Source organism: Pan paniscus, chromosome 2 (assembly GCF_029289425.2).
Source record: "Pan paniscus chromosome 2, NHGRI_mPanPan1-v2.0_pri, whole genome shotgun sequence".
NCBI classification, from domain to species: domain Eukaryota; kingdom Metazoa; phylum Chordata; class Mammalia; order Primates; family Hominidae; genus Pan; species Pan paniscus.
This window is the reverse complement of record NC_085926.1, coordinates 56,138,251-56,165,169: the sequence shown is the minus strand read 5'-3', so window position 1 is coordinate 56,165,169 and position 26,919 is coordinate 56,138,251. Positions and strand designations below refer to the sequence as shown.

The window sequence follows — 26,919 nt, the reverse complement described above, 5'->3', positions numbered from 1 at the left end:
GGATTTTCAGACAGTTCATGTTGTCTGGATATAGATTACAATTTTCATTTACCTGACACCTTAGGAATCAAGATGAGCCTCAGAATCTATGAAGTCAGGATTGAAAAATATTGTAATTAAGAAAATTACAATTCTTGGGTAATTGGAGATTTTATTTTATTTTTAAAGGAGTGACACAGAGGGTAAGGGCCCAATCAGGATTTTTAGCTGGTTTGTATTATAATATAATTTGTATAATTATAGCAAAGAGAACTCTGTTTCCATTATTGCATAACTGTTGCTACAAGTTTAGCTTTTTTATTGCATGTTTACCCTTGACAATGTTTTCGTGTTTGGCAGAAATTACAACAGCACCTGCCTTTACCTATGGTTTTTATTTTCACTGTGTTGCTTGGTTGCTTCTTCATTATTTTTCCTTGTTTTATACAAGCTTAACCTCTCTCCTCAAGTTATAATTTTTATTCTGGAACTAGGATTGGTTATGGTATGAAATTATTATGAATTGCATTCCTGGCTTTTAATAAGATGATTTTGATGCCACCTGGTATCAGAATGGGTGATCTATGAAATGAATTTCTTCTAACATTACTAAGAGAAACTCTGACAAGTGACTTACTTTCTGTTTTCTTGTCCATGAGTTTTTATTGGTACAGTGAACTCCAGCAATCTTGGAAGTAATGTTGAGGACCAAGTAGATTTTTTCTTTGTGGAATTTGAAATCTCATGGGATCCACCCAATGCTGTGTTGGCACTGGATTGTAGTGACCCATGAAAGCTGGAAAAAAACCATCACATTGACTCCAAATTGATTGGAAACTTGTTCTAATAACTGATGTTACAAATTAAATGTACAAACTCACAGTTAAATAAATTATATTAAAAACTCAAAATTTCCTAATTTCTTATTACACTTTACTATTATCTAAGATCTTGAGGTTGTTACATTTATTGTGTCTGTGTGGTAGAAAATACGATACAATGGGGGTGCTATTGTGTCTCCCTTCCCAATTCTGCATTCAGGGATGCCACTTGGGTAACTTGATATTGGCCATGGGGGTGCAGGTTTTTTAATTTCCAGCAGCCCACTGTACTCACCACACATAACATCTTCTTCATTTGGTAGTGCTGAGGCTTGAATGAGACAAGCAGCGCTAGGGACATCACAGATGCTCAATAAAGGACAGCTGCCTTTAGGGTCCTTCCTTCAGAAAATCTCTGCCATTTCCAGAGAGTCCAAAAATGGTAGTGTTGCCAGATGATTGCAGTCCAGTGCCTCTAGAGGGACACAGGATCTCTTTCTGTTTCTGTATTCATAAATGTTTGGTAATGGTTGACTTCATCCCTTCCCAGGGATGTGTTAGGGGAAAAAATATCCTGACTGATGTGAGAGCATTTTGAATAGTTAGGAAGTATAGTTCTCAAATTGGAGGTTGAGAAAGAGCTTTGTACAGGGTTGCTGATTTGTGCCAGTGATGAGTTGGAGAAGAAAATATTCTTTTCAGATTCCTGGTCCAGAGCTGTAGCATTAACTCCCCCACACTGGTCCTTGGACATGTGCCCTATGGTCCACCTGTAAGATTTCTTGGGCCACTGGCAAATATAATAAGAACAGCATAATAGGATGTGGGCAAAAGATTGCCTGCTTATCTTATCCTGGATAGGACTATCTTTTATTGTGTGTCTTGAGTTTTCTGACAGCTTTTACATTAACATGTCCTATCTTTTTTTTTTTTTTAGACAGAGTCTCGTTCCATCACCAGGCTGGGGTGCAGTGGTGTGATCACTGCAATCTCTGTTTCCCTGGTTCAAGGGATTCTCCTGCCTCAGCCTCCCAAGTAGCTGGGATTACAGGCACACGCCACTATGCCCAGCTAATTTTTGTATTTTTAGTAGAGACAGGGTTTCACCATGTTGGCCAGGATGGTCTCAATCTTCTGACCTCATGATCCACCCATCTCGGCCTCCCAAAGTGTTGGTAATACAGGTGTGAGCCACCACACCTGATCCCATGTCCTATCTTTTTGAAGTGACAGTGATAGTAGATGATAATGGTGGAGGTAGAGTTAATTTTAAATGCCTTTACTTGCAGAAAGCTAGAAATGATATTGATCCTCTTTTTTAACTCCTTTTTTAAAAAAAGTAAATGTTTGTGATCCAGTGGTTCTGAAAGTCTAGAACTACCCCATGTTGACTCTAAATTGATTTTTGTGGAAGCAGAAGTAAGTATTGATAGAATTATTCCATAGGTGACCTGAATCACCAGCATGGGTATGTGTGAGCACTTTTGATTACTCCTGCCATTGCTCACTCTCCTAAAACTGTTGATAGTTAAGAAAATCCAAGTGTGATCTGAACACACATTGTCCTTATCTCTTCTCTTCTGCTAAGACAACTTTTCAAAGTCTCAACAGAACTGTTCTTTTGAGGAGAAGCATATAAAAAGTGACCTTCAAGATAAAAGTTGTAATTATGTTGTTTGCTTTTTACCTAAAGAAATGTTCATCATCGTTCCAGGGGTTTTTGGGTCCACATCTGGCTTTAACAATTTTTTTCTCCCCTCTAACACTGTTGATACTAATGCCAATTTTAATTTCTTGGCATCATGATACATAAATATATCACCCACAGATGTGATTTTAAACAAGGACTGAAACTGTAAATTCGGAAGCAAGAGATTCACAGGGTTTCATCAGATCACTCTCAAAAGTGACACAGTTGTACTGAAATGGTTTTAAACTGCTCATTTCAAACCTGCCTCGGTAGCAAAATGCCATGCGTGCAGCGGATTTGCAACCACGTTAGTCATTTTCTTTCCTCTGTTTCCTTGCTGTGTTTGTATTGGGAGCACAGAGTAATGTAATTTAGTAAATTATGATTTGATGGCTGGGCATCAGCCCCAGTGTTGAACAGTATTTGGACTATGATTACTTGCTGGCTTTGTCACAGTTGACATTAATTATTGATGGAAGTTTCAGAAATAGCGCATGTGCCAGGAGCTTTTCACCGGAACGCAGGCTCCAGGCAGGAGGGATGCTAAAGAGTGTGGGGGAAGAGACACCTGTGGCTTGTTTATGTCTGTGCAAGGGGAACCAGGACCCAGCAGGCTGTGTAGTACCTGTGTAAAGGTTGTGGTGTAACGGAAGGATGAACCGTCAGGCTTATTTCTATCGTGTTCCTCCCCAGGAATTGCACCGAAGAAGCCAACTTCAGCCGGAGCCAGCCAAGACGAAGGCTCTCCAGACTGTCATCGAAATGAAGGTAGGAACTGTGCACTTTTGTCAGAAACAGTTATGCCTTGGGAGTTCGTTCTAACTTGGTGGTGCCTAATATAAACATGAAATGAACCTTGTGTTTTTCTCTAGGCACCTTGCTGGATGCTTTACTTTTGGATTTTTTTAACCTTCCTGGGCACATTTGATGTATTGGTCCTTTAATTAGGATGCCTTTTCTGGGCAAAAGAATAAAGGGCTCGAGAATCCATTGGCTGAAAGGAGCTGGGTTCCTTTTCAAAGCATGTCTAATCCTAGGGAGGTTTTGTGTGTGTTTTAAAAGTAAAATTTTTAAACTACAATAATTCTTTTCCTCCTATTCACATCACAATAAAAAGCACCTTTGAGAAATTAAGAGTTGGCAAAGGGAAGTTATTTTACATGCAGTGGTATTGTTAATAATTAAAATAATGCTATCAGCAAAATTTACTTTTCAAAAAATGATACTTTCTTGTGACCCCAGTATTTTCTCCTAACCAAGTCTGGAAGTAATAACACTTTACTAAGTACTTGCAAAGTATCCTATTTAGCTGTGCAGGCATAGAGATACACTATTTAAAGGAATAGAAAAATCCTTCTGAGAGGATTTAGGGCGTTTAAGGAATCATGAAGTAAATGAGCATGACCAAGCCACGATCTATGATTAAGAAACTGGTCTAAATGAAACTCCATTTCTTTGCTAGTATCTAGAAATTTAAAATCTTTTTATTTACAGTTTTTGCCAGAAGGATGCAAATAGTAAAGTATTTATCTCAATAATAAATACTTCTTGATTTAATGTGTTCCATTAAGAAACAATAAGTTTATAATCAAGATGTTTGCAATCTGAAAATTCCACGCTCAAGTTTAAAACTCAGGGAGTTTGCTGGTCACCATGGGCCTGCAAGAGAATTCTAAAGCTTGCTGATAGGATAATGCATCTTCTCAATCCTTCTTGCAGCATGTGATTTTGAATTATCTGCCCCCAAATTCCCAAATTTTGAGGGAAAAGAAACTAATACGAGCTCTTGAATTCTTGGCATGTGCAATCTGAGTAGGGATTGTTTTTCTTATTCAATGACAATTTCTTAATCCAAGTGGATTTTTGTGAAAATAATATAGGTCATTTGCTTTAAAACTATGTGTCCCCCAAATGAGGTTACATGAGTCAAGGCACTCATAATGTATGTGTAGCATATGGGTTTGAAAAATATCTTTGAAGGGACCAAATGCCAATAGGATTAAACAATAATTATTAACCCTGGCTCATCAGTTGTTTTAAACTTATATAATTTAAACATTTTGAAAAGAAACTGAACATTCTACACTGGGGAATGGTAGGCCAGTGGTTCATAATTCAGAGTTTATCCTCACTTCACATTGGAATCAAACCTGATACTTGGTTAAGGCTTTAAAAAAAAAAAAAAGAGGAAAAATGAAAAGACAAAAGGACAAAAGACTTGTTTTTTTTTTGCAAAGGGTGACTCAGTCCCCCTTCCACCCACCTCCACACCCACCTTCCCAGTCAGCACAAATAGTAATGGAGAAGAGAATGTATATACAATCTATTTCCAAATTATCATTTAAGAAAAAAAAAAAAAAAGAGCGAGTTTCCAAGGCCTTTGGAAAAAACAGGAGAAACATCTCTTCTAATGTGGTGGGTAGTTTCCTGGTAAATGTCTCCATACAAAGACAATTGGTACCTTTTTTTGTGACTTTTTAAAGTAGAAAAATCTGTTTGATCCTAGTTTTTTGTTTTTAGCATTATGTTTTATTATAAAAAAATTATAAATAAAAAACTCACTTAGGTCATCTACATGGGAAGGCAGAGAAACTTGAATTCTAGGGCAAATTCATATCCACTTATTATCACTAAATTGAGCCTAGAGTTCTCCTTTCATGGATGCCAGTGTTGCTAATTTGTAGGCATGAGGAATTTGTATTTTTAGGACAAATGAAGAGCAATATAATTTTCAGGAAACGGAAACGGATCCTCAAGTTTTTCTGTTGTCTTTTTGGATGCCTATTAACTTACAAAAGCACTGCCTTCTGTCTTGTCAACAGAGAAGTCTGGGTCCCATTAACATCTATCCTCAACATACCTAAATTGAGTTAGGGAGGCAGCTGGTGGAGGGTCATCCCAGCCATGTGTATAGCTCAGGCTGGAGGCTGTGATCTCATCTGATTTTGTACATTACACCCCTGTGAAATTGGTGGGAATATTGGAAGCTCATATTGTACAGGCTTTAGAGTTGACTACCAAATCGAACTGACCCTTAAGCCTAGTGAGTGGAACTTGAGACCCTGTTGTATTTTAGCCCTGGGTAAACATCAGTGTCATCTAGTGCCTTGATAGAATTTAAAATTAAGAAGAGATTTCTTGGCCAGGTGCATTGGCTCAAGCCTGTAATCCCAGCCCTTTGGGAGGCCGAGGCAGGCGGATCATGAGGTCAGGAGATGAGACCATCCTGACTAACACGGTGAAACCCCGTCTCTACTAAAAAATACAAAAAATTAGCTGGGCGTGGTGGCACGCGCCTGTAGTCCCAGCTACTCGGGAGGCTGAGGCAGGACAATGGGGTGAACCCAGGAGGCGGAGCTTGCAGTGAGCCAAGATCGTGCCACCACACTCTAGCCTGGAGGATAGAGCGAGACTCCGTCTCAGACAAAAAAAAAAAAAAAAAAAAAAAAAAAAATTAGCCAGGTGTGGTGGCGGGCAGCTGTAATCCCAGCTACTCAGGAGGCAGAGGCAGGAGAATCACTTGAACCCTGGGCGTGGAGGTTGCAGTGAGCCAAGATCTCGCCACTGCACTCCAGCCTGGGTGACATAGTGAGACACTATCTCAAAAAAAAAAAAAAAAAAAAAAAAAAAAAAAAAAAAAAAAAGAAGCGATTTCTTAGACTAAATTGGACTCAGAGATTATCCCTATTTGTTTCTTGCTTTTTAGAGGAACTAAGGGTGAGCTTCAACACCCATTGTCCCCATATGCACACTTTGCATAAACTCGCAAAAGACATTTGTTGTGAAAGTCTGTGAAATCTTGCCTAAATTCAAGCACTATTTAGATCCACAGTCTGGTTCTAGATTTTTGTGTACCCCCTCTGGACTTTGGAGTTGTGAAAATATGTTTTTCTGGGGTGAACCTTGGGAAATATCATCTGCCTGCATCAAACTGGGGGCAGTTCTTTTGCAGACATTACATCCACTGCAGCCAGTTGAGCCTGGGGGCTGAAGTTACCTAATGAAAAATGAAAGGAAGCAAAGTGAATAAAGTTATTTGTGATTTATCTTCTTGCAGGAAGCTTCAAGTTTTAATTTTGATCCTGATTTGGTCTGGCAGGTATGTTCCAAGTTTGCACTTAGAACACTGTGTGTGTTTCTTGGAAAATTAGTTTCTTGTAGATATTGCAGTGCTCCTCTTTCTCTTGCTTTTGTGTCTAAAGATTCTTTGCTAAGCTTCTCTTTTCTGCTCTTGTGGATAACTGTCAATAAGAATGACAGTTGAAAGGCTTGTTTTCTCTTTTTTCTTTCTTTAATGCTAATTTCTTTGAAAGAATGTGTAACTTATTTTTATTATAAATTTGACATGACATAAACATGATGTCCAAAAGTTTTACTTTCTTGGGTCATTCATAAAGCCATTTGTTTTTTTTTTTTTTTTTTAAGAAAATGAATGACAGTAATGGCAGTTCTTGTCAAATAATCTCAACCCCCTTTTTCATTGTTAGCTAGAACTTTTAAGTGAAGGAAAATCTATTTCAAAGTGGCTAAAGTCAAAAGGAAATTTATTGGAAAAAAATTTACTGGAAAAAAACAGGGGTATTGCTTCAGGCACAGCTTGATCCAGAGGCTCAAAAGATATTAGCAGATCCCATTTTCTCTCATTCCATCCCTTATCTTGTCTTCCTTCATGTGAGCTCTATTTTCAGGCAACCTCTCCCTGCCTGTGAGCAAATGGCTACAGCAACTCCAACTATCACAAATGGAAGGGCAGGGAGAATGTTGTGTTTTTTAAAAAATGTAAAACCACAACCCTTAGAGTAATAATAATTACTGAGATGACACATAAAGCTTCACTCCAAACTTAGCAGCTGAAGCTGAAAAGAAAATACATAGAGTTTTCTAGAGTTCATTTGCTTAAAACATTAAATGATATTCTTTGGGAAAAACAAACATTTTGCTAGTATAGCAGAAACTATCAGGTTTTCAGCAGAATTTATCAAAGAAGACATATATGAGTGACATAAGGGTTTTAGTAAAAGTTTGGTGAACTTGTTAACTAGTAAAAGGTTTTTAGTAAGGGTTTTAATAAAAGTTTGGTGATTTGGTGAACCTGTTAACTAAAGTGGATTAAGAAGCCAGAGGCATAATGTGAAGTTAAAAGCAGTATTTCTGTGGTAATTGAAGTGAGGATTGTGGGTATTTAGCTTTCCAGTCCCATGGTCAGCGAGGGCAGTTGTGTGCCTTCAGTTGTTCCTCTTGAGTGACATTTGTCCCCACCAGGCTTTTTTTTTAATTGGAAATAAGTAGTAAGCAAAGCAAGACTGAGCTCCACTAAGTTGCTGAAGTATAAGTGGTACTATTGGTGAAAGTATATGATTTTGCATTCAGGTGCAACTTTAATGCAGAGGTTAATTTTTTGTTATAAAAATAAGACTTCACTTTGTCTTTGTGCCCAGGCAGATAACTGTTGTTCTGCATGGAGCTGACCTGCAGCTGGGTTAAGTTTCACTTAAAAGGTATCTTGGTATTTGGTCAAATTTAGCCTGTTTAGTTCCACAAAATATGAAAGGGATGTACTGGAACACTGTGAAGTCAAGAACTACTACTTCGCAACTTTACCAAGTTTCATATAACTGGAAAGGGGAGAGAGTTCAAAGGCAAACCTAGACTACTCAGCACAACCCAATACCCATTATGAACTTGTCTGAGTCCTGGAATCTGGTCAGAGACACTATGAAGTAGCTGCCACTTCTTTGACTGTAGGGCCTACCTAGGTTTATTTCATTCATCTTCTCCCAGGATGCTGTGTTCATATGAAATTTGTGCCAATCCCAGTTTTTCTAGTAAAGCAATTATGATGATGGCTTTTAGGCCTTAAGAATATGCCCCTGCTCCTTTTGTGGCTATTAAAAACAATAACAGCACTAACAACAACGATGTCACCTGCACCCCCAGTAATACCCAATGACAGCAACATCACTACCACACATAAGGGCTACAGCACTTGATGTGCAATAAACCTGTGAATAGGCAGAGTTATCCCCAATTCACAGATGAGAAAGCTACGGGTTAGAGAGGATAAGCAACGTGCCCATGGTCCTGCAGCTAGTCAGATTGGCAGCTGAGATTTGAACATAAGTTTCTCCTCAAAGCTCTTGCACTCTTTACTCCTTCTTTCTGCCTTTTCTAAAGATAGCCCATAGGTTCAAACGTTTTTTCTTTCAACATTTACTTTGGAAATTGTGCATTGAGGTTTGCATCCTAGAATGGGTAGAGGCAGCTCATGAGAGATGGAGTGGCTTATGTGATATTTTTGGAAAGGTGCAGAGCTGTACTTTGTGCTGAAAGGCAAAACTCATCCTTTTTACATGCATGTGTTATCGTGGCTCCAAATAGGGCTCCAAATATGTACATTACAGCCAACATATGCCCTGTTTCTCCCCCTGCATTTTAAGTCTTGCTCTGAAGTCTTTTTTTAACAGCCTGGTGTGATAACTTGTTCAAACTTGTAAAGGACTGTGTGTTTTGATGTGCAGTGTGCATTTACAATATTAGAATTATCCTTTAGCTTACTTTTTTTCTTGGGAAATTTCTCTATCTTCTCATTTTCCAACTGGACCCCCCAATATAAAACAACAACAAACCCCTTTATCCCATTTAACTATTTGCCTTAAATAATGGGCAAAATGTGATTTTTAAGTGATGGTCAAGTCAAATGTTAGTTCTAGATGATATATGGTTGTCACTTAGAAGCAAGTAAGATTTTTTTGTAGAAGATGAGAATTATTTCCCTTTCCCCCCAAACTCTTCTTATGATGTATTTGACTCTACATGTTTGACTAAATGTTGCCAGTCAATAATTCCTGCTATTACCCAGGTTAGTTTTTGTGAATCTAACTCCTGAAGTTGCATAATAAACACCAGTGTTTACTGAGCAACTATTTTGTGTACAGCACCATGATGAGGCTTTCAGGAAAAACTGAGTTCTAAGTCTTTAAGGAGCTAATGGAATGAAGTACATAAACCAGGATATAAAGTGACTTAAGAAGGGCAAATGAGCTATGAGGAGTCAAAGGATATCAAATAAGAGAAGAAGACAGAATGCTTTTTGGAGAAGGTAGCATTTGGAGAAAGCCTTGGAAAACTGGCATGATTTTGGTAAAGGGGAATATGGTTTATAAACAGTGGGAACTGTAAGAGCCACGAGTCTAGAAAGTATAAGGAGTGCCTTTGGCAGAGCAAATCATTCAGTTTGATTGAGAGAAGACATTGTAAATTTAAAAGGTGTGGTAGATCGCATTAAACCAGTAGAAAAAGAAGGTAGAGAGAGAGAAATAATAAACATAAAAGCTAACATTAAATAAATAGAGGGTAAACATATACTAGAGCGGAGCACCAAAACTAAATGCTGTTTTTTTGAAGAGATTAACAAAAATGACAAATCCTGGTTAGAATCAGCAAGAAGAGTAGAGACAGCAAAAATAACCAATATCAGGGATGAAAGTGGGGCATCACTATAAACCTTATTAACATTAAAATATGAGAGGATTTTATTAGCAACTTTGTGATAATAAAGTTGAAATTTTAGATAAATGAAAAAATTCTTTTTAAAAACACAATTTGTCAAAACTTGCTTAAGAAGAAATAGAATATCTGAGTAGTCTTATATGTTAAAGGAAATGATTCTATAAATTAAAATCTTACCACCAAACCAAAAACCTAAAAACCCAAACCAAACAGAAACAATTAGAGGCCCAGATGGCTTTTTTGAGTGAATTGTACCAAATGTTTGAAGAGGAAATGAAATCAATCATACAGAAACTCTTCTAGAATAGAAAAAGAGGGAGCATTTCCCATCTTGTTTTATGAGGCCAGCATATGTTTGATATTCATACCCAGCAAATATATTACAAAAAAGGAAAATTACAAGCAATCTCCTGAGTAAACACTGATGGTAGAAAATATCCTAGTGAATTGAACTCAATGACAAATAAATGACATGATCAAGTTGTGTTTATTTTAGGAATGCAAAGTTGGACTGATATTTGGCTATCAATCATGTTATCCACCATATTAAGAGGATAAAGGAGAAAATGAATATAATTCATAAGTACAGAAAAAGCATTTGATTAATGCAACATCCATCCATGGCCCCCAAAAATGTTTTTCAGAAACTCAGAAGTAGAGGATTTTCTTAATCTAATAAGAATAGTTACAAGAAAGCTATAGCTAATATCATGTTCAATGGTAAAATGTTGAAAGCTTTCTCTATGATATAAGGAATAAGACAAGAATGCCAGTTACCTTCACTTCTGTTCGATAATGCTATGGACATCCTAGGTATAAAAATTAGAAAGAAAAAAATAAAACCATTTTTGTTCACAAGTACCATAATCGTGTCTGTAGAAAATATCAGTGAATCCATATATACAATATTAGATTAGTAAATAAATTTAGCCAAATGGCTGGCCAGTATTTTAAAATGAATCTTATTTGTACATACTAGTTATAAACAATTAAGATATGAAATTGAGAAAACAATATCACTTACACTGGTATTAAAAAACCCCAAATATATAAGAGCAAGTCTAACAATAGCTATGAAAGACCTAATTTAAATAAAAAGGTATAACACATAACTAAATGTAGAATAACTAAAAACTTTAAACAAGTGAAACAGCTGTCAGCAGTAGGGTGGATAAAACAGTGGTGGAATATTCATACAATGAAATGCTATATGGCAATGAGAAGGACCAAGCTATTGCCATGTGCAGGGGGGAGGGGGGAGGGATAGCATTAGGAGATATACCTAATGCTAGATGACGAGTTAATAGGTGCAGCACACCAGCATGGCACATGTATACATATGTAACTAACCTGCACACTGTGCACATGTACCCTAAAACTTAAAGTATAATAATAAAAAAAAAGCTATTGCCATATGCAATAGCGTAAATGAATACTATCCCCAAAATAATGTTGGAAGAAGCCAGCCACAAAAGAACATATATAATATATGTTCTCCAAACAAGCTAAACTAATTGATAGTATTAGATATCTGTATAGTAGTTAATTTGAAGAAGAGGAGGGAAAAGTGAAGGTTGGGAGGGCCAGGAAGGAGGTTTCTGAAGTACAGGTAATATTCTATTTCTATTATGTTCTGTTTTGTGATCTGGTTGGCCCAAGTGTGTTCACTTGATCACAATTCATCATTCTGAAAGTCTATGATTCGTGTACTTTCTTATATTAATACTTTAATTAAAACGTTTCTTTAAAAATAAAGAAAAAATAATTCATCAATAAAAAGATAACTGAATTACAAAACCGGGCAAAAGATTTAATTAGACATTTCTCCAAAGAAGACATACAAATGGCCAATAAGGACATAAAAAATACTGAACATCATTCGTCATTAGGGAAATGCCAATCAAAACCAGCATTAAATACAACTTCTCCCACACTAGGATGGCTAAAATAAGAAAGACAGACAATAATGAGTGTTGGGGAGGATGTGAATAATTAGAATTCTCATATGTTGATGGTGGGAACATAAAATGGTACAGCCCACTTTGGAAAACTGTTAGCAGTTCCTCAAAATGTTAAACATAGAGTTACCACATGACCTAGAAATTTCACTTGTAGGTACACACCCAACAGAATTGCAAACATATGTCTGCACAAAACACTATCCACAAGTGTTCATGCTACCATTATTTACAATAGCAAAAGCTAAAACAACCCAAATGTCTATCATCTGATATGTGAAGAAACAAAATATGGTATATCCACATAGTAGAATATTATTCATCAATAAAAAGTAATAAATTACTGATATAGGCTACAACATGGATGAACCTTGAAAACATTATGCTAAATGGAAGAAGTCAGTCAGAAAAGGCCACATATTATATGATACTATTAATTAAATGTCCAGTGTAGGCAAATTAGGGACAGAAAGTAGATTAGTGATTGCCAGGAGCTAGGGGGAAGGAGGAAAGAAGAGTTACTGCTAATGTGTACTGGATTTTGGGTGATGAAAATGTTCTGGAATTAAATAGCAGTGATGGTTGCACAAACCTCTAAATTATACTCTTTAAAAGGGTGAATTTTATGGTGTGTGTATTATAGCTCATGAAAGCTGTTATTAAAAATAAAGAAAAATATTATAAAGGAAATGATCAATAACTTTGCTTACTTAAGGCTTACAAGAGATTCTTAAGGGCATTCTAAATATGGATACAAAAGAATGATACCTGCTGCCACAAAAACACACTTAGTACATAGCCCATAGACCCTATAAAGGAACCACACAATCAAAACTACAAAGCAACCAGCTAGCAACTTTGTTATAGGATCAAAACCTCAAATATCAATATTAACCTTGAATGTAAATAGTCTAAATGCCCCACTTAAAAGGCACAGAGTGAAAAGTTGGATCAAAAGACAAGATTTATCTGTCTGCTGTCTTCAAGAGACCCACATCACATGTAACAACACACATAGGCTCCAAGTAGAGTTGGAGAAAGATCCACCGTGCAAATAAAAAGCAAACAAACAAAAAAGGAGCAGGGGTCACTATTCTTATGTTGGATAAAACAGACTTTTAAAACCAACAACAGTTAAAAAGGACAAAGAAAGGCATTACATAATGATAAAGGATAAAGACTTTTCTAACCTAAAAATGTATGTACCCAACACTGGAGCACTCAGAGTCAAAAATATGAATTTGTAAGACTTATGAAAAGACTTAGACAGCAACACACAATAATAGTGGGAGACTTCAACACCCCACTGTGAGCATTAGACAGATCATCGAGACAGAAAACTGACAAAGAAATTCTGGACTTAAACACAACACTTGACCAATTGGACCTAATAGACATCTACAGAATATTCCACTCATCAACCACAGAATATACGTTCTTCCCACCTGCACGTGGAACATACTCCAAGATCAACCACATGCTCGGCCATAAGGTGAGTCTCAATAAATTCAGAAAAATTGAAATCATACTAACCATACTCTTGGATCACTGTGGAATAAAAATAGAAATCAATACCAAGAAGATCTCTCAAAAGCACATAATTACATGGAAATTAAACAATTTGCTCCTGCATGACTTTTGAGTAAACAGTGAAATTAAGGCAGAAATATAAAAATTATTTGAACTACATGAAAACAGAGACACAAGATACCAAAAGCTCTGGGACAGAGCAAAAGCAGTGTTAAGAGGAAAGTTTGTAGTGCTAAGTGCCTATCTCAAAAAGTTAGAAGGATCTCAAATTAACAATCTAACATCACACCTAGAAAAACTAGAAAAACAAAGCAAACTTACCCCAAAGCTAGCAGAGAAAAGAAATAAAAAAAAAAGAGCAGAACTGAACACAATTGAGACCCAAAAATGCATACAAAGAATCAATGAAACTAAAAATTGGTTATTTGAACAGACAGATTGATAGACCATTAGCTAGATTAACAAAGAAAAAAAGATCCAAATAAATTCAATCAGAAATGACAAAGGTGACAATACAACTTATCCCACAGAAATACAGAAGATCCTCAGAGACTATTATGAACACTTAAATGCACACAAACTAGAAAATCTAGAGGAACTGGGTAAATTCGTGGAAACACACACTCTCCCAAGATTCAATGAGGAAGACATGGAAACACGGAAAAGACGAATATTGAGTTCTAAAATTGAATAAGTAACAAAAAACCTACCAACCAAAAAAGGCCTTGAACTGGATGGGTTCACAGTTGAACTCTTTCAAACATACAAAGAAGAGCTGGTACTAGTTTTACTGGAACTATAGCAAAAAGGCAAGGAACACGGACTCCTCCCTAACTCATTCTACAAAGTCAGTATCACCCTGATACCAAAACCTGGCAAAGACACAAGAAAAGAAAACTACAGGGCAGTATCCCTGATGAATGTAGATGCAAAAATCCTCAACAAAATACTATCAAGCCAAATTCAACAACATCAAACAATTAACTCACCACAATCAAGTAGGCTTCATTTTTAGAATGCAAAGTTGGTTCAATATATGCAAATCAATAAATGTGATCAACACATAAACAAAATTAAAAACAAAAACCATATGATAATCTCAATAGATGTGGAAAAAGCTTTTGATAAAATCCAACATCCCTTCATGATAAAAACCTTCAAGAAATTAGGCATTGAAGCAACATACCTCAAAATAATAAGAGCCATCTATGACAAACCCATGGCCAACATCATATTGAATGGGCAAAAAGTGGACACATTCGCCTTGAGAACTGGAACAAGACAAGGATGCTCACTCTCATTACTCGTATTCAACATAGTACTGGAAGTGCTAGCCAGAGCAATTAGGCAAGAGAAAGAAATAAAAGGCAACTAAACAGGAAAAGAAGTCAAGCTATATCTCTTCACTGACGATATGATTCTATACCTAGAAAACCCTAACGACTGCCAAAAGACTTCTGAAACCTTCAGTAAGGTTTCAGGATACAAAATCAATGTAATAAAATCAGTAACATTTCTATACACCAATAGTGTTCAAGCTGAGAGCAAAATCAAGAATGCAATCTCATTTATAATAGCCACACACACACACAAAATACCTAGGAATACATCTAACCAAGGAGGTGAAAGATCTCTGTGAGGAGAACTGCAAAACACTGCTCAAAGAAATCACAGATGACATAAACAAATGGAAAAAACATTCCATGCTCATAGAGTGGACAAATCATTATTAAAATGGCCATACTGCCTAAAGCAATTTGCAGATTCAATGCTATTCCTATCAAACTACCAATGTCAGTTTTCTCAGAACTAGAAAAAACTTTTCTAAACTTCATATGGAACCAAAAAAGAACTTGAATAGCCAAAGCAATTGTAATAGGCTGTCCTCACATTGCTATAAAGTAATACCTGAGGCTGGGTATTCCATAAAGAAAAGAAGTTTAATTGGCTCATGGTTTGGCAGGCTGTACAAGCATGGCAACAACAACTGCTCAGCTTCTTGTGAGGGCCTCAGGAAGCTTACAGTCACAGCAGAAGGCAAAGCAGGAGCAGGTACATCACATGAAAAGCTGGAGCAAGAACTGGGAGGAGGGCCCAGACTCTTTTTCAACAACCAGATCTCATGTGAGCTAACTGAGCAAGAATTCATTTAGCAGCAAGGGGATGGTGCTAAACCATTCATGAAGGATCCATTCCCATGATCCAATTACCGCCCACCAGGCCCCACCTCCAACATTGGGAATTGTATTTCAACATAAGATTTGGAGCAAACATCCAAACCATATAAGCAATCCTAAGCAAAAAGAACAAGCCTGGAGGCATCATATTACCCGATGTCAAACTATGCTATAAGGCTACAATAAACAAAACAGCATAGTATTGGTATAAAAACAGACACATAGACCAGTGGAATAGAATAGACAACCCAGAAATAAATACACACATCTATTGCCATCTGATCTTTGAAAAATTGACAAAGGTAAAGAATGGGGAAACAACTTCCTATTTAATAAATGGTGCTGGGATAACTGGCTAGCCATATGCAGAAGAATGAAACTAGACACTTACATTTCACTATATGTATAAAGCTTAATTCAAGATGGATTAAATATTTAAATGTAAGACCTCAAACTCTAAGAATCCCAGAAGAAAATCTAGGAAACACCATGCTGGACATTGGCCTTGTGAAAGGATTTATGACTAAGTCCTCAGAATCAATTGCAACAAAACCAAAAATTGACGAGTGGGACCTAATTAAACTACAGTTCTTCTGCATAGCTGAAGAAACTATTAACAGAGGAAACAAACAATCTACAGAATGGGAGAAAATATTTGCAAACTGCACATCCAGCAAAGATCTAATATCCAGAATCTATCAGGAACTTAAACATTGAACAAGCAGAAAAACAAATAACTCCATGAAAAATTAGGCAAAAGACATGAACAGACACTTCTCGAAAGAAGACATGCAAGTGTCCAACAAACATAATCATCAGAGAGAAGCAAATAAAAACCACAGTGAGAAGCCATCTTACACCAATCAGGATGGCTATTATTAAAAAGTCAAAGCACAACAGATGCTAGTGAGGTTGTGGAGAAATGGAAACGCTTATACACTGTTGGTGGTAATACAAATTAGGTCAGCCTCTGTGGAAAGCAGTTTGGAGATTTCTCAAAGAATTTAAAAGATAACTACTATTTGACCCAGCAATCCCATTACCCAAAGGAATGTAAATTGTTTTACCAAAAAGACACATACACTTAAATGTTCATCGCAACAGTATTCACCATAGCAAAGACATGCAATCAACCTAGGTGCCCATTAATGGTGTACTAGATGAAGAACGCTTAGTATGTATACGCCATGGGATACTATATACAGCCATAAAAAAGAATGAAACCATGTCCTTTGCAGCAACATGGATGCAGCTGGAGACCATTATCCTAAGTGAATTAACACATTAACAGAAAACCAAATACTGCACGTTCTCACTTATAAGTGGGAGTTAAACATCAAGTACTCATGGACATAAAGATGGCAACAATAGAAACTGGGGACTACTAGGGAGGAAGGAGGCAAGGGGACAAAGGTTGAAAAACTAACTATTGAGTACTATGCTTAATGCCTGGGTTATGGGATCATTTATACCCCAAACCTCAGCATCATGCAGTATACCTGAGTAACAAACCTGTACATATACTCCCTAAATCTAAAATAAAAGTTGAAAAAAAGCCCAAAATAACCAACTATGAAATGTATTTTTAAGGTTTATAGTAGTTTAGAGGTTTAGTATTCTTAATGTGTAAAAAGGTTATATTTATCAATGTAGAATAACAACTTGGGGGAAAATGTACTAAAATGTTGACATTTGTTCTGGGAAGAGAGATTATAAAGGATTTTTTTCCTCTTCTTTCCTCCCATATTATTCCATTCTCACATTTCTATAATGAAATACCAAAGACTGGCTAATTTATAAAGAAAAAAGGTTTAATTGGCTCACAGTTTTGCAGGCTGTAGAGGAAGCATGATGCTGGCATTTGCTTGGCTTCTGGGGAGGCCTCAGGAAACTTACAATTATGGTGGAAGTTGAAGAGGGAGGAGTCACAGTCAGATGGCCAGAGTAGAAGCACAAAACAGGTGGGGTGGGGGGGTGCCACACACTTTTAAATGACTCGATCTCATGAGAATTCACTCACTATTGTGAGGACAGCATCAAGCATATGGTGCTAAACCATTCATGAGAAACTGCCTCCATGATCCAGTCACCTCCTTGCAGGCCCCACCTCCAACATTGGGGATTACAATTGAACATGAGATTTGGGTGGGGACACGGATCCAAACCATATCACTCCCCTAAATTTTCATGTTTTCAATAATGTGCATTTTTCTAAACATAGAAATGATCAGGAATTATTATTTTGAAAAAAACAAGTTTGTTAAAAGAAAAGCCATAATCAGAAATCTTGAAAATGCACTATTTTTTAAATTCTTGGTTTTTTTTTTTTTTTTCTGAACTGAGAAGGTTCCAAAGAGGAGAAGGTTAGGTTATTCATGGAAATTGAGAATTTTGCTTGCTGCTTACTGCTTCTCTATGCTTCAGCTTTCCCATCTGGGAAATGGGTCCATGATACTAGCCTGTACGGGTTGTGGTGGGGATTAAAATGAGTTAAGGCATGGGAAAATCCTGGCACATAATAGAGGATCAAGGAATCCTTTGCCTCTCCATCTCTTCCCTTTGAGTTTGAAAATTGAGTTTTATCTGTAAAAAAGAGGTTGTGCCTTTGAGCAAGGACCACCAGAGAGAAGGAACTAAATAAGCCTATTTTAGGCAGAGAGAGTCTTAGCTCTGAATACACACATAGTTTGCATGTTGAAAAGACTTTAAAAGTGTCTTTGAAAGGAGAAAACAGTGGAGAAAAAATAGCAAGTCTCAGGAGGTCTATGGGATAATAAATGACCTAGGAACTTAGCTTTCTGGCTATTGGGCATTTGGCAAGTCACTTGTCCCCACTGGCTCTCACTCTTCTTATCTGACAAATGAAGGGATTGGACTAACTGTCCTACTTTAAAAATTCTGCCAAGTCTGAGGCTTGATGACTGGCAATTTGGACTCTCAGGGGGCCCTCCTGGGGAGTCTGAATTGACATGACATTCTTGCAAAGTTTAAATCTTAGCTTTGTTTGCTCCATCTTGGCCAGCCCTGCCCAGGCCAGCAGTCCCTGCCCTCTCCCTTGCTGGTGCTCAGGTTCCCAGCCTACCGTTTACTTAGGGATTGCAATTTCCTTACTGGCGTGTGCCCCTGCCAGCAGGGTTGAGAAGTCAACCACAGGCCTCATGTGAACTTCCCCTTTCAGGTTTCAGTAATGACAGCATACCAACCATCACATGCCTCATCCCTGAGGCATGGTCCATTTTCCACATCCATCAGGCCACATTGGTGACTTGGGGTGGCCTGAATTCCACTGCTGCCTGTTGCTTTTTTTTTTTTTTTTTCCATGAGACAAACTGGTTGAATGTAGAATGATCTGTGGTATGTTTCGGAGATTCTAAGAGGAGACACCAAACCCAACCAGGAAGTGGGTTAAAAGGAACGGGAAGAGCAAGTTCAGCTTGCTAGAAGGCTAACAAGGAGAGAGAGCTTCCTCACTCAATCTTTTCCTAAAGAACACTGGAAGAGAAATGGAGTGGTCAGATGTCCATCTTTTTAGGCTCCCTAAAATGCATTCACTGTGTTGCAAAGTAGTATTCCCTGAATTGCTGGCATTCTCAGGATGGGCAGCTGGAATTCAAACCCTCTTTCCATTTAGATGTACATGAAAGATGACATGCAACCCATTGTTGAGGGGATGGCCCCGCACACATGGAGGGACTGCCCACTCATCTGGAAGCAGTTTCTGAAAATTTTTTCCTCCCTTTCCTCTCTCCCCAGCCTCTTTACTCTTTTCTTTTGACCTTGCTCGGTGATCTGTAGAGGCTAAAATTACTGTGGAAGAAAGAACAAGAATAGCATACATTCTCTGAAGCCAGTCCCTTCTGAGGTTGGCCTGTGGACAGCAAGGTCCCAATATGTGGCCTCCTGTCTTCTATTCAAGGCAGGCCTATCTATTGAGGGAACGATTCCAGTTTACCCAGGGGGAAATCTTGGGCAAGTTATTTACCATCTGTAAGTCTTCTGACCTGTTAAATGGGTAAAATAAATCCTTAATTCATAGGATTATGGGGAATATTAAATGAGAATTTCCTAGCACAGTGCTTGTGTAGGTAATCAATACATAGCAGCTATTGTTTTTTTTTTTGTTGTTGTTGTTGTTTGTTTTCTTACCCCCAAGCTGAGGAGCTTACAAATAAATATGGATTTTTGTGTTCCCCAATCCTCCAAAAGAGAATGTCCTTGGGTGAAACTAAGTCATCAGTAGTTTTTTGCTCACTCTCTAGATGATTTTGATGCAGTTAGTGTTCAGGTTGGCATTGGGGAACCTTTGCTTTAGTGTGTGTCACAGGCACATGGAAATGATTTTTAATCAGCCAGTGCTCCCTTCCATGCACTAGGGATGTAGAAAGCTCTTGACATTAACTGAAGCAGTTTTCTTTGCAGGGCCAATACTCAGATGAGAGGCACAGGTACAGCTACATTGGTTGCTAAAATATTGCAACACTTCTACAGCTACCCCAAACCCTCAGAGTACCCTGCACCCAACTCCAGCCCTTACCTAGGGGTCCCCAAATTCAGCGACTAAAGAGTTAATCCTTGGCCCTGCAGGGACTTCCCAGACCTGGTTCCAGTGCTTCAGGAGGTGTCCGTCTTGTGGGGATCTGAGTCTGTTCCATACTGGTTGTTGAGTGACTCGGGAATCACTCTTGGCTCCATGGGATTTAAAACACTGGGGTTCAGTTTCCAATTATGGCAACAGAACTCCGATGAAACTACCCTCATGTCACCAATGCCATCTTAACTTTTTTCTTAGTCTTTAGGCTCTTCAAACCTTTGACTCCTCTTCCTTCTTAAAACTATTCACTCATTTTCTAGGACTTTTCCATAATTTCCATGATTTTTGCCCCTCTTTCTTTTGGTGATTCTTCTACCCTTTTCTCTATCCTTGATTCTCAACTATGTCTGAGAATTCTTTCACCACTAAGTGATGGTTTTGTCGTCTCCACAGTTTTCAAATTCCATTTCGGCGTCTGGTTTTATTACTAACTGCCCAAAGACTATCTTGTTGCCTTCTTATTTACCATTATATGACTCCCTTTCAGAGCCTAGTACGAATTCCTAGCTTGATTCTGAAGACTGATTATCATTCTGCAGCACCTTCCTTTCATTTCCAACTCCTCAGCAGCTAAACATGATCTATATTATTTGAACAATTCTGTATTCTACTCTTCCTTGATACATACATGCTCTGTATTCATTCTCTTTTTCTTTAAACTTACATTTATTAAATATTATATCCTGGGCACCATGCTGAGTGCTCTTGATTTTGTATGTATTATTACTTCTAACTGGAAAGAATTTCATCTTCTCTGTGATAATATTATTTTTATTCATCTCCAAACCCCACGTTAGGCTCCTGTGCTTTCTGGAGATTTCTTGACTCTGCTATGGCAATCTTACCCATTCCTGACTTCTCTATATATAGACTTATAGAATATTACATATTTTGGCATTACCTTTCATGCTATCATTTGTGCATTATATTTTTTCTGTTATAAGTAACAGAAAACTTACTCTCATATTTGGTGTTCTGGAGAGTGGATGGTTCAAATGTAGCTATATATAGCTGTTCAAATGATGTTATAAGGACCCAATCATTCAGATAGGTTCTCAATATGTGATATCAAAGAAGGCCACATCCAGTCATGGGGTTATTTTCTTTTTTTTTCATTTTCCTTACTCAGAAAATAAGAGAGAGATCTTTTCTCCTCTAGATTAATGTTAGTCCCCTAAAAGAACTCTGATTGGCCTTCCTAGAGTTAAAAGTTTACCCCTGAATCAATCATTGTGTTCAGAAGACCCATGGTACCTGTCTCTGGGCAGGGCCACACAATTTAAAACTCTATTAAAACCATGGGGATGTTGCGAAGATGCAGTTCCCAAAAGGAAAGGAAGCTGGGCAGACCAAAAAAGTGATAGATATGTGCGATAGCTGGAAACAGGAGGGACGCTAACGTTTATTGAGCACTACTGTGTTTTAGCTGTTATTCTGGAAACTTCCATGTAACCACTCATTTAATTCTTGTAGTAACCTTAGGTTATAGGATTAGCAAGGTTAGGAACATGCTCAGAAAGTTTAACAGGATGAAATAAAAATGGAAGCTGTCTTCTAATTGTGTAAGTAACAACTGGGGAATTAGTAGGGACTTACTACATTGTTTTTGGCTTATGATAATAATGACAACTTTTCACTCTCTTGGGGTAGGTTCTGTGATAGGCACTTTGTATGCATTATACCTCACTTGTAATTTTCTTAACACACTCAGGAGCATGGTCTTATTGTAAAAGCCTGAACTAGGATTTGCATCCAGGTTTGTGACTCCGTAAAGGTCAGATGTTTTACCTTCATGGGCGGTCTGTCTGGATTGCTTTAGATTTAGCTCTTTTTCTTAGAGCTGAGTCCATTAACAACAAGAACAAATTAATATATGGAGATCATAACTTCAAAGGTCACACAGTGTCAAGCAAGAACCACTAGAGACACATCTGCTCATGAGTCCTTAGTAATATGCACAGAGACAGGATGACAGGAAGGATGTGTTCCAAGGGCATGGGTTTCATGAAGAATGAGTCAGAAGCGGCAAATAAGACCAGGAAAAGAAACATCAAAGCACCCTAGTTGCTTTTCATTTGATCTAGTCCAACCTTTTCTGTGCTTGTACATTTTGCCATAAAGAATTAGATACCATCTAATTCTCATGTCATTTTCTAATCTAAGTCATCACCTTTTATAGTTTGACAAGGCCCAAGAAGACGAGTTTTTGATTTTTTTGGTATTCGTTCTTTTTACTAATATGTCTTAGGCCTAAGTCAACTTCTTTCTGGAGTGTCTAACTTGGGCTCATATAACCACGGTCATCCCACACAGTAAATCCTTCCCAAGGCAGGGCCTTACTCAGATAGCCTAAGATCCAGGGCTGCTCAGTTGTGTTTGCAGCTATGACTAGATGATTTTTTAAAGTTAAGCCGTTAAGAGCCTCTGTGGTATCCAGTAATAACAGTTTCAAATTTTATTCTAAATAAAGTGTAATATAATTATGTAGGGACGTTTCCTGAACATTAGATCACATCTTTTAAAAACCATATTGGCCCTAAGTTTGTTGATCAATGTCCGTAGACCAATATGTGATCACAGTGAATTCAATGCTCTGTAAAAACTGCTTATGTCTTCTTTCTTGGCCTGATATTAAAATGAAACCAGTAATTCTCACGGTATTTAAAAGGAAAGCACATTGTGGCACTCAGCAATAATATAATTGTTACTTTTTGTGACTAAATGATATTGCTTCTTTTTGATGTTCCACCCACTCACCATTTCAGTATTCACAGTTCCTGGAGAGGGATTGAAATCTGTTTCTTGCTGTTTAAGGGGAACATACTGTTTGAAAACACAAAAAGAGTACTAATGGCATCCTGACTAGCAAAGATACTCCAGAAAATTTACTCCCAGGGTTGCTGTACACTTAATGTTAAGTTGGATGGCTCTTGAAACTAGATTCATGTTTTTCTAAATGTATTTGGAAAATAGAGTTACCCTAGTGTCTTCTGCATTGGTCAGTCTTGTCCCTTGTGTCTTCTGGACATGTACAGTCATTTAGAACACCCAAATCACCCGAGGATCTTGTGAAAATATGGATTTGGATTCAATAGTTCTGAGTTGGGGCCTGAGATTTTGCATGTGGAAAAAGCTCCCAGGTGATGTCAGTGCCACTGATCTGTGACCACACTTTGAGTAGCATGGATCCAGGCTGTCCTTCATGTTAGAGAGGGAAGGATGCCCATGAATCTTCTTGAGATCTACCTGGTATCTTACTCACCTGGCAAAGTGACTGGTTCCCAATAGGTGCCCTATGTATTTGTTGAATTAATGAATGAATGAGAGAACTCCTTGTCTAAGTTTACTATTAATCTATAGCATACATGTTCTAGAGAAATCTAGAGATAGATTTTAAAAAAGAGAGAGAAAAGGAAGAAATAAACTTATTTCAATCTTCCCATCCCACTTTCATCCTCATTTCTATAACTATAGCCGTCATGGGCTAGTGCTAGTATTTAAGGCTGGCTTAGACATTAGCACGGTGGGCCTAGTGGGTAAATGGCTTCTGGGGTTCAATTCCAGTGTTTTATTTATTAGTTGCCCATCAAATACCTATTTTGCATTTTTTGAGATGGTAGATGTAAAATAGTCTTGGGTATGAATCTTTAATTAGAAGCTATGATCTGCAATTTATGCATCAAATTTTTATAAGTATTATTTTATGAATGTGTAGAAAGAAATGATTGAAAAGAGACACTCAATTGAGATCTTTTTTCCTAACTGAAGCAAGCATTGTTTAGATGTTTATTTTTTCCCCAAAAATTTTTTTCTACATCTTTACAATCCATAACCAAAATATAATATAAAGACAAAACAATTTCATGGTTGCCCTATCTCGAGACTGTTTGAAAACTATTGCCTGAGACGTGAGGTGCTAAGTTCCAGGAGTATGGGGGTCCATGTCTGTTCTTTCACTGATGTCGTCTTAAGTGCTGGGCTTAGAACAGGAGCTCAGTAAACCACTTTTGAGTGACAGAAGCTGGCAGGCTGATCTAGATATTTAGCGCCCTCCCCCCCTTCATTTTAAATTGGGGATGATTGTGGCAAGTTTTCCCTTGAAGAATCCAAATTGTTGTTTTGACTCTTCAATTTAGTAATATTACCCAGAGCTTAATGTGATCATTACAGGCCTAAGTTTTTTTTCAGGAATTGACTTCTAGAGGCAGTAATACTGTGATAAATAAAATTAAATAACATATTTTGCTTCAGGACTTTCCAGAGCCATTTATGTTAATGCGCATTGAAAATTCCTAACAAGCATTTCTCAAACATACTTGACCCTGCAACCCCCTTTTCATGGAGCATTTGGGTTCTGTGAACTTTGGGAAAAGCTACTCTACATTATATTTCACTTTCCCCGTCTCTAAGGAAGGCCCACAATTATCTGCTTCCAGAGCTTGTTTATTTGTGAAATATAATCAAGATATGTGTTTGAAAATCACTACATATATTGTTTTAAAATATCAGTCATACAAACAGAGAGCCAAATCATGAGTGAACTCCCATTCACAATTGCTTCAAAGAGAATAAAATACCTAGGAATCCAACTTACAAGGGATGTGAAGCACCTCTTCAAGGAGAACTACAAACCACTGCTCAAGGAAATAAAAGAGGATACAAACAAATGGAAGAACATTCCATGCTCATGGGTAGGAAGAATCAATATCGTGAAAATGGCCATACTGCCCAAGGTAATTTACAGATTCAATGCCATCCCCATCAAGCTACCAATGACTTTCTTCACAGAATTGGAAAAAAGTACTTTAAAGTTCATATGGAACCAAAAGAGAGCCCGCATCGCCAAGTCAATCCTAAGCCAAAAGAACAAAGCTGGAGGCATCACACTACCTGACTTCAAACTATACTACAAGGCTACAGTAACCAAAACAGCATGGTACTGGTACCAAAACAGAAATATAGATCAATGGAACAGAACAGAGCCCTCAGAAATAACGCCGCTTACCTACAACTATCTGATCTTTGACAAACCTGAGAAAAACAAGCAATGGGGAAAGGATTCCCTATTTAATAAATGGTGCTGGGAAAACTGGCTAGCCATATGTAGAAAGCTGAAACTGGATCCCTTCCTTACACCTTATACAAAAATCAATTCAAGATGGATTAAAGATTTAAACGTTAGACCTAAAACCATAAAAACCCTAGAAGAAAACCTAGGCATTACCATTCAGGACATAGGCGTGGGCAAGGACTTCATGTCCAAAACACCAAAAGCAATGGCAACAAAAGCCAAAATTGACAATTGACAAATGGGATCTAATTAAACTAAAGAGCTTCTGCACAGCAAAAGAAACTACCATCAGAGTGAATAGGCAACCTACAAAATGGGAGAAAATTTTCGCAACCTACTCATCTGACAAAGGGCTAATATCCAGAATCTACAGTGAACTCAAACAAATTTACAAGAAAAAAACAAACAACCCCATCAAAAAGTGGGCGAAGGACATGAACAGACACTTCTCAAAAGAAGACATTTATGCAGCCAAAAAACACATGAAAAAATGCTCATCATCACTGGCCATCAGAGAAATGCAAATCAAAACCACTATGAGATATCATCTCACACCAGTTAGAATGGCAATCATTAAAAAGTCAGGAAACAACAGGTGCTGGAGAGGATGTGGAGAAATAGGAACACTTTTACACTGTTGGTGGGACTGTAAACTAGTTCAACCATTGTGGAAGTCAGTGTGGCGATTCCTCAGGGATCTAGAACTAGAAATACCATTTGACCCAGCCATCCCATTACTGGGTATATACCCAAATGACTATAAATCATGCTGCTATAAAGACACATGCACACGTATGTTTATTGCGGCATTATTCACAATAGCAAAGACTTGGAACCAACCCAAATGTCCAACAATGATAGACTGGATTAAGAAAATGTGGCACATATACACCATGGAATACTATGCAGCCATAAAAAATGATGAGTTCATAGAAATACCATTTGACCCAGCCATCCCATTACTGGGTATATACCCAAATGACTATAAATCATGCTGCTATAAAGGCACATGCACACGTATGTTTATTGCGGCATTATTCACAATAGCAAAGACTTGGAACCAACCCAAATGTCCAACAATGATAGACTGGATTAAGAAAATGTGGCACATATACACCATGGAATACTATGCAGCCATAAAAAATGATGAGTTCATAGAAATACCATTTGACCCAGCCATCCCATTACTGGGTATATACCCAAATGACTATAAATCATGCTGCTATAAAGGCACATGCACACGTATGTTTATTGCGGCATTATTCACAATAGCAAAGACTTGGAACCAACCCAAATGTCCAACAATGATAGACTGGATTAAGAAAATGTGGCACATATACACCATGGAATACTATGCAGCCATAAAAAATGATGAGTTCATATCCTTTGTAGGGACATGGATGAAATTGGAAACCATCATTCTCAGTAAACTATCGCAAGAACAAAAAACCAAACACCGCATATTCTCACTCATAGGTGGGAATTGAACAATGAGATCACATGGACACAGGAAGGGGAATATCATACTCTGGGGACTGTGGTGGGGAGGGGGGAGGGGGGAGGGATAGCATTGGGAGATATACCTAATGCTAG

General features: G+C 37.7%; 1 protein-coding gene across 10 annotated transcripts in view; it reads left to right on the top strand.

Moving 5' to 3' along the window:
• The window catches only part of ERC2 (ELKS/RAB6-interacting/CAST family member 2), a 976,550-nt gene that overhangs the window by 302,837 nt on the left and 646,794 nt on the right, over nucleotides 1-26,919 (top strand). For all 10 annotated transcript variants that reach the window (XR_010111441.1, XR_010111442.1, XR_008625007.2 and 7 more), the window contains exon 4: nucleotides 3,184-3,258. Coding sequence is in view for 3 of the 10 variants with exons in the window: in XM_055110956.2 (XP_054966931.1) it covers nucleotides 3,184-3,258 (75 nt within the window). In the remaining 7 variants the exon portion in view is untranslated. The remainder of the gene's footprint in view (nucleotides 1-3,183; nucleotides 3,259-26,919) is intronic.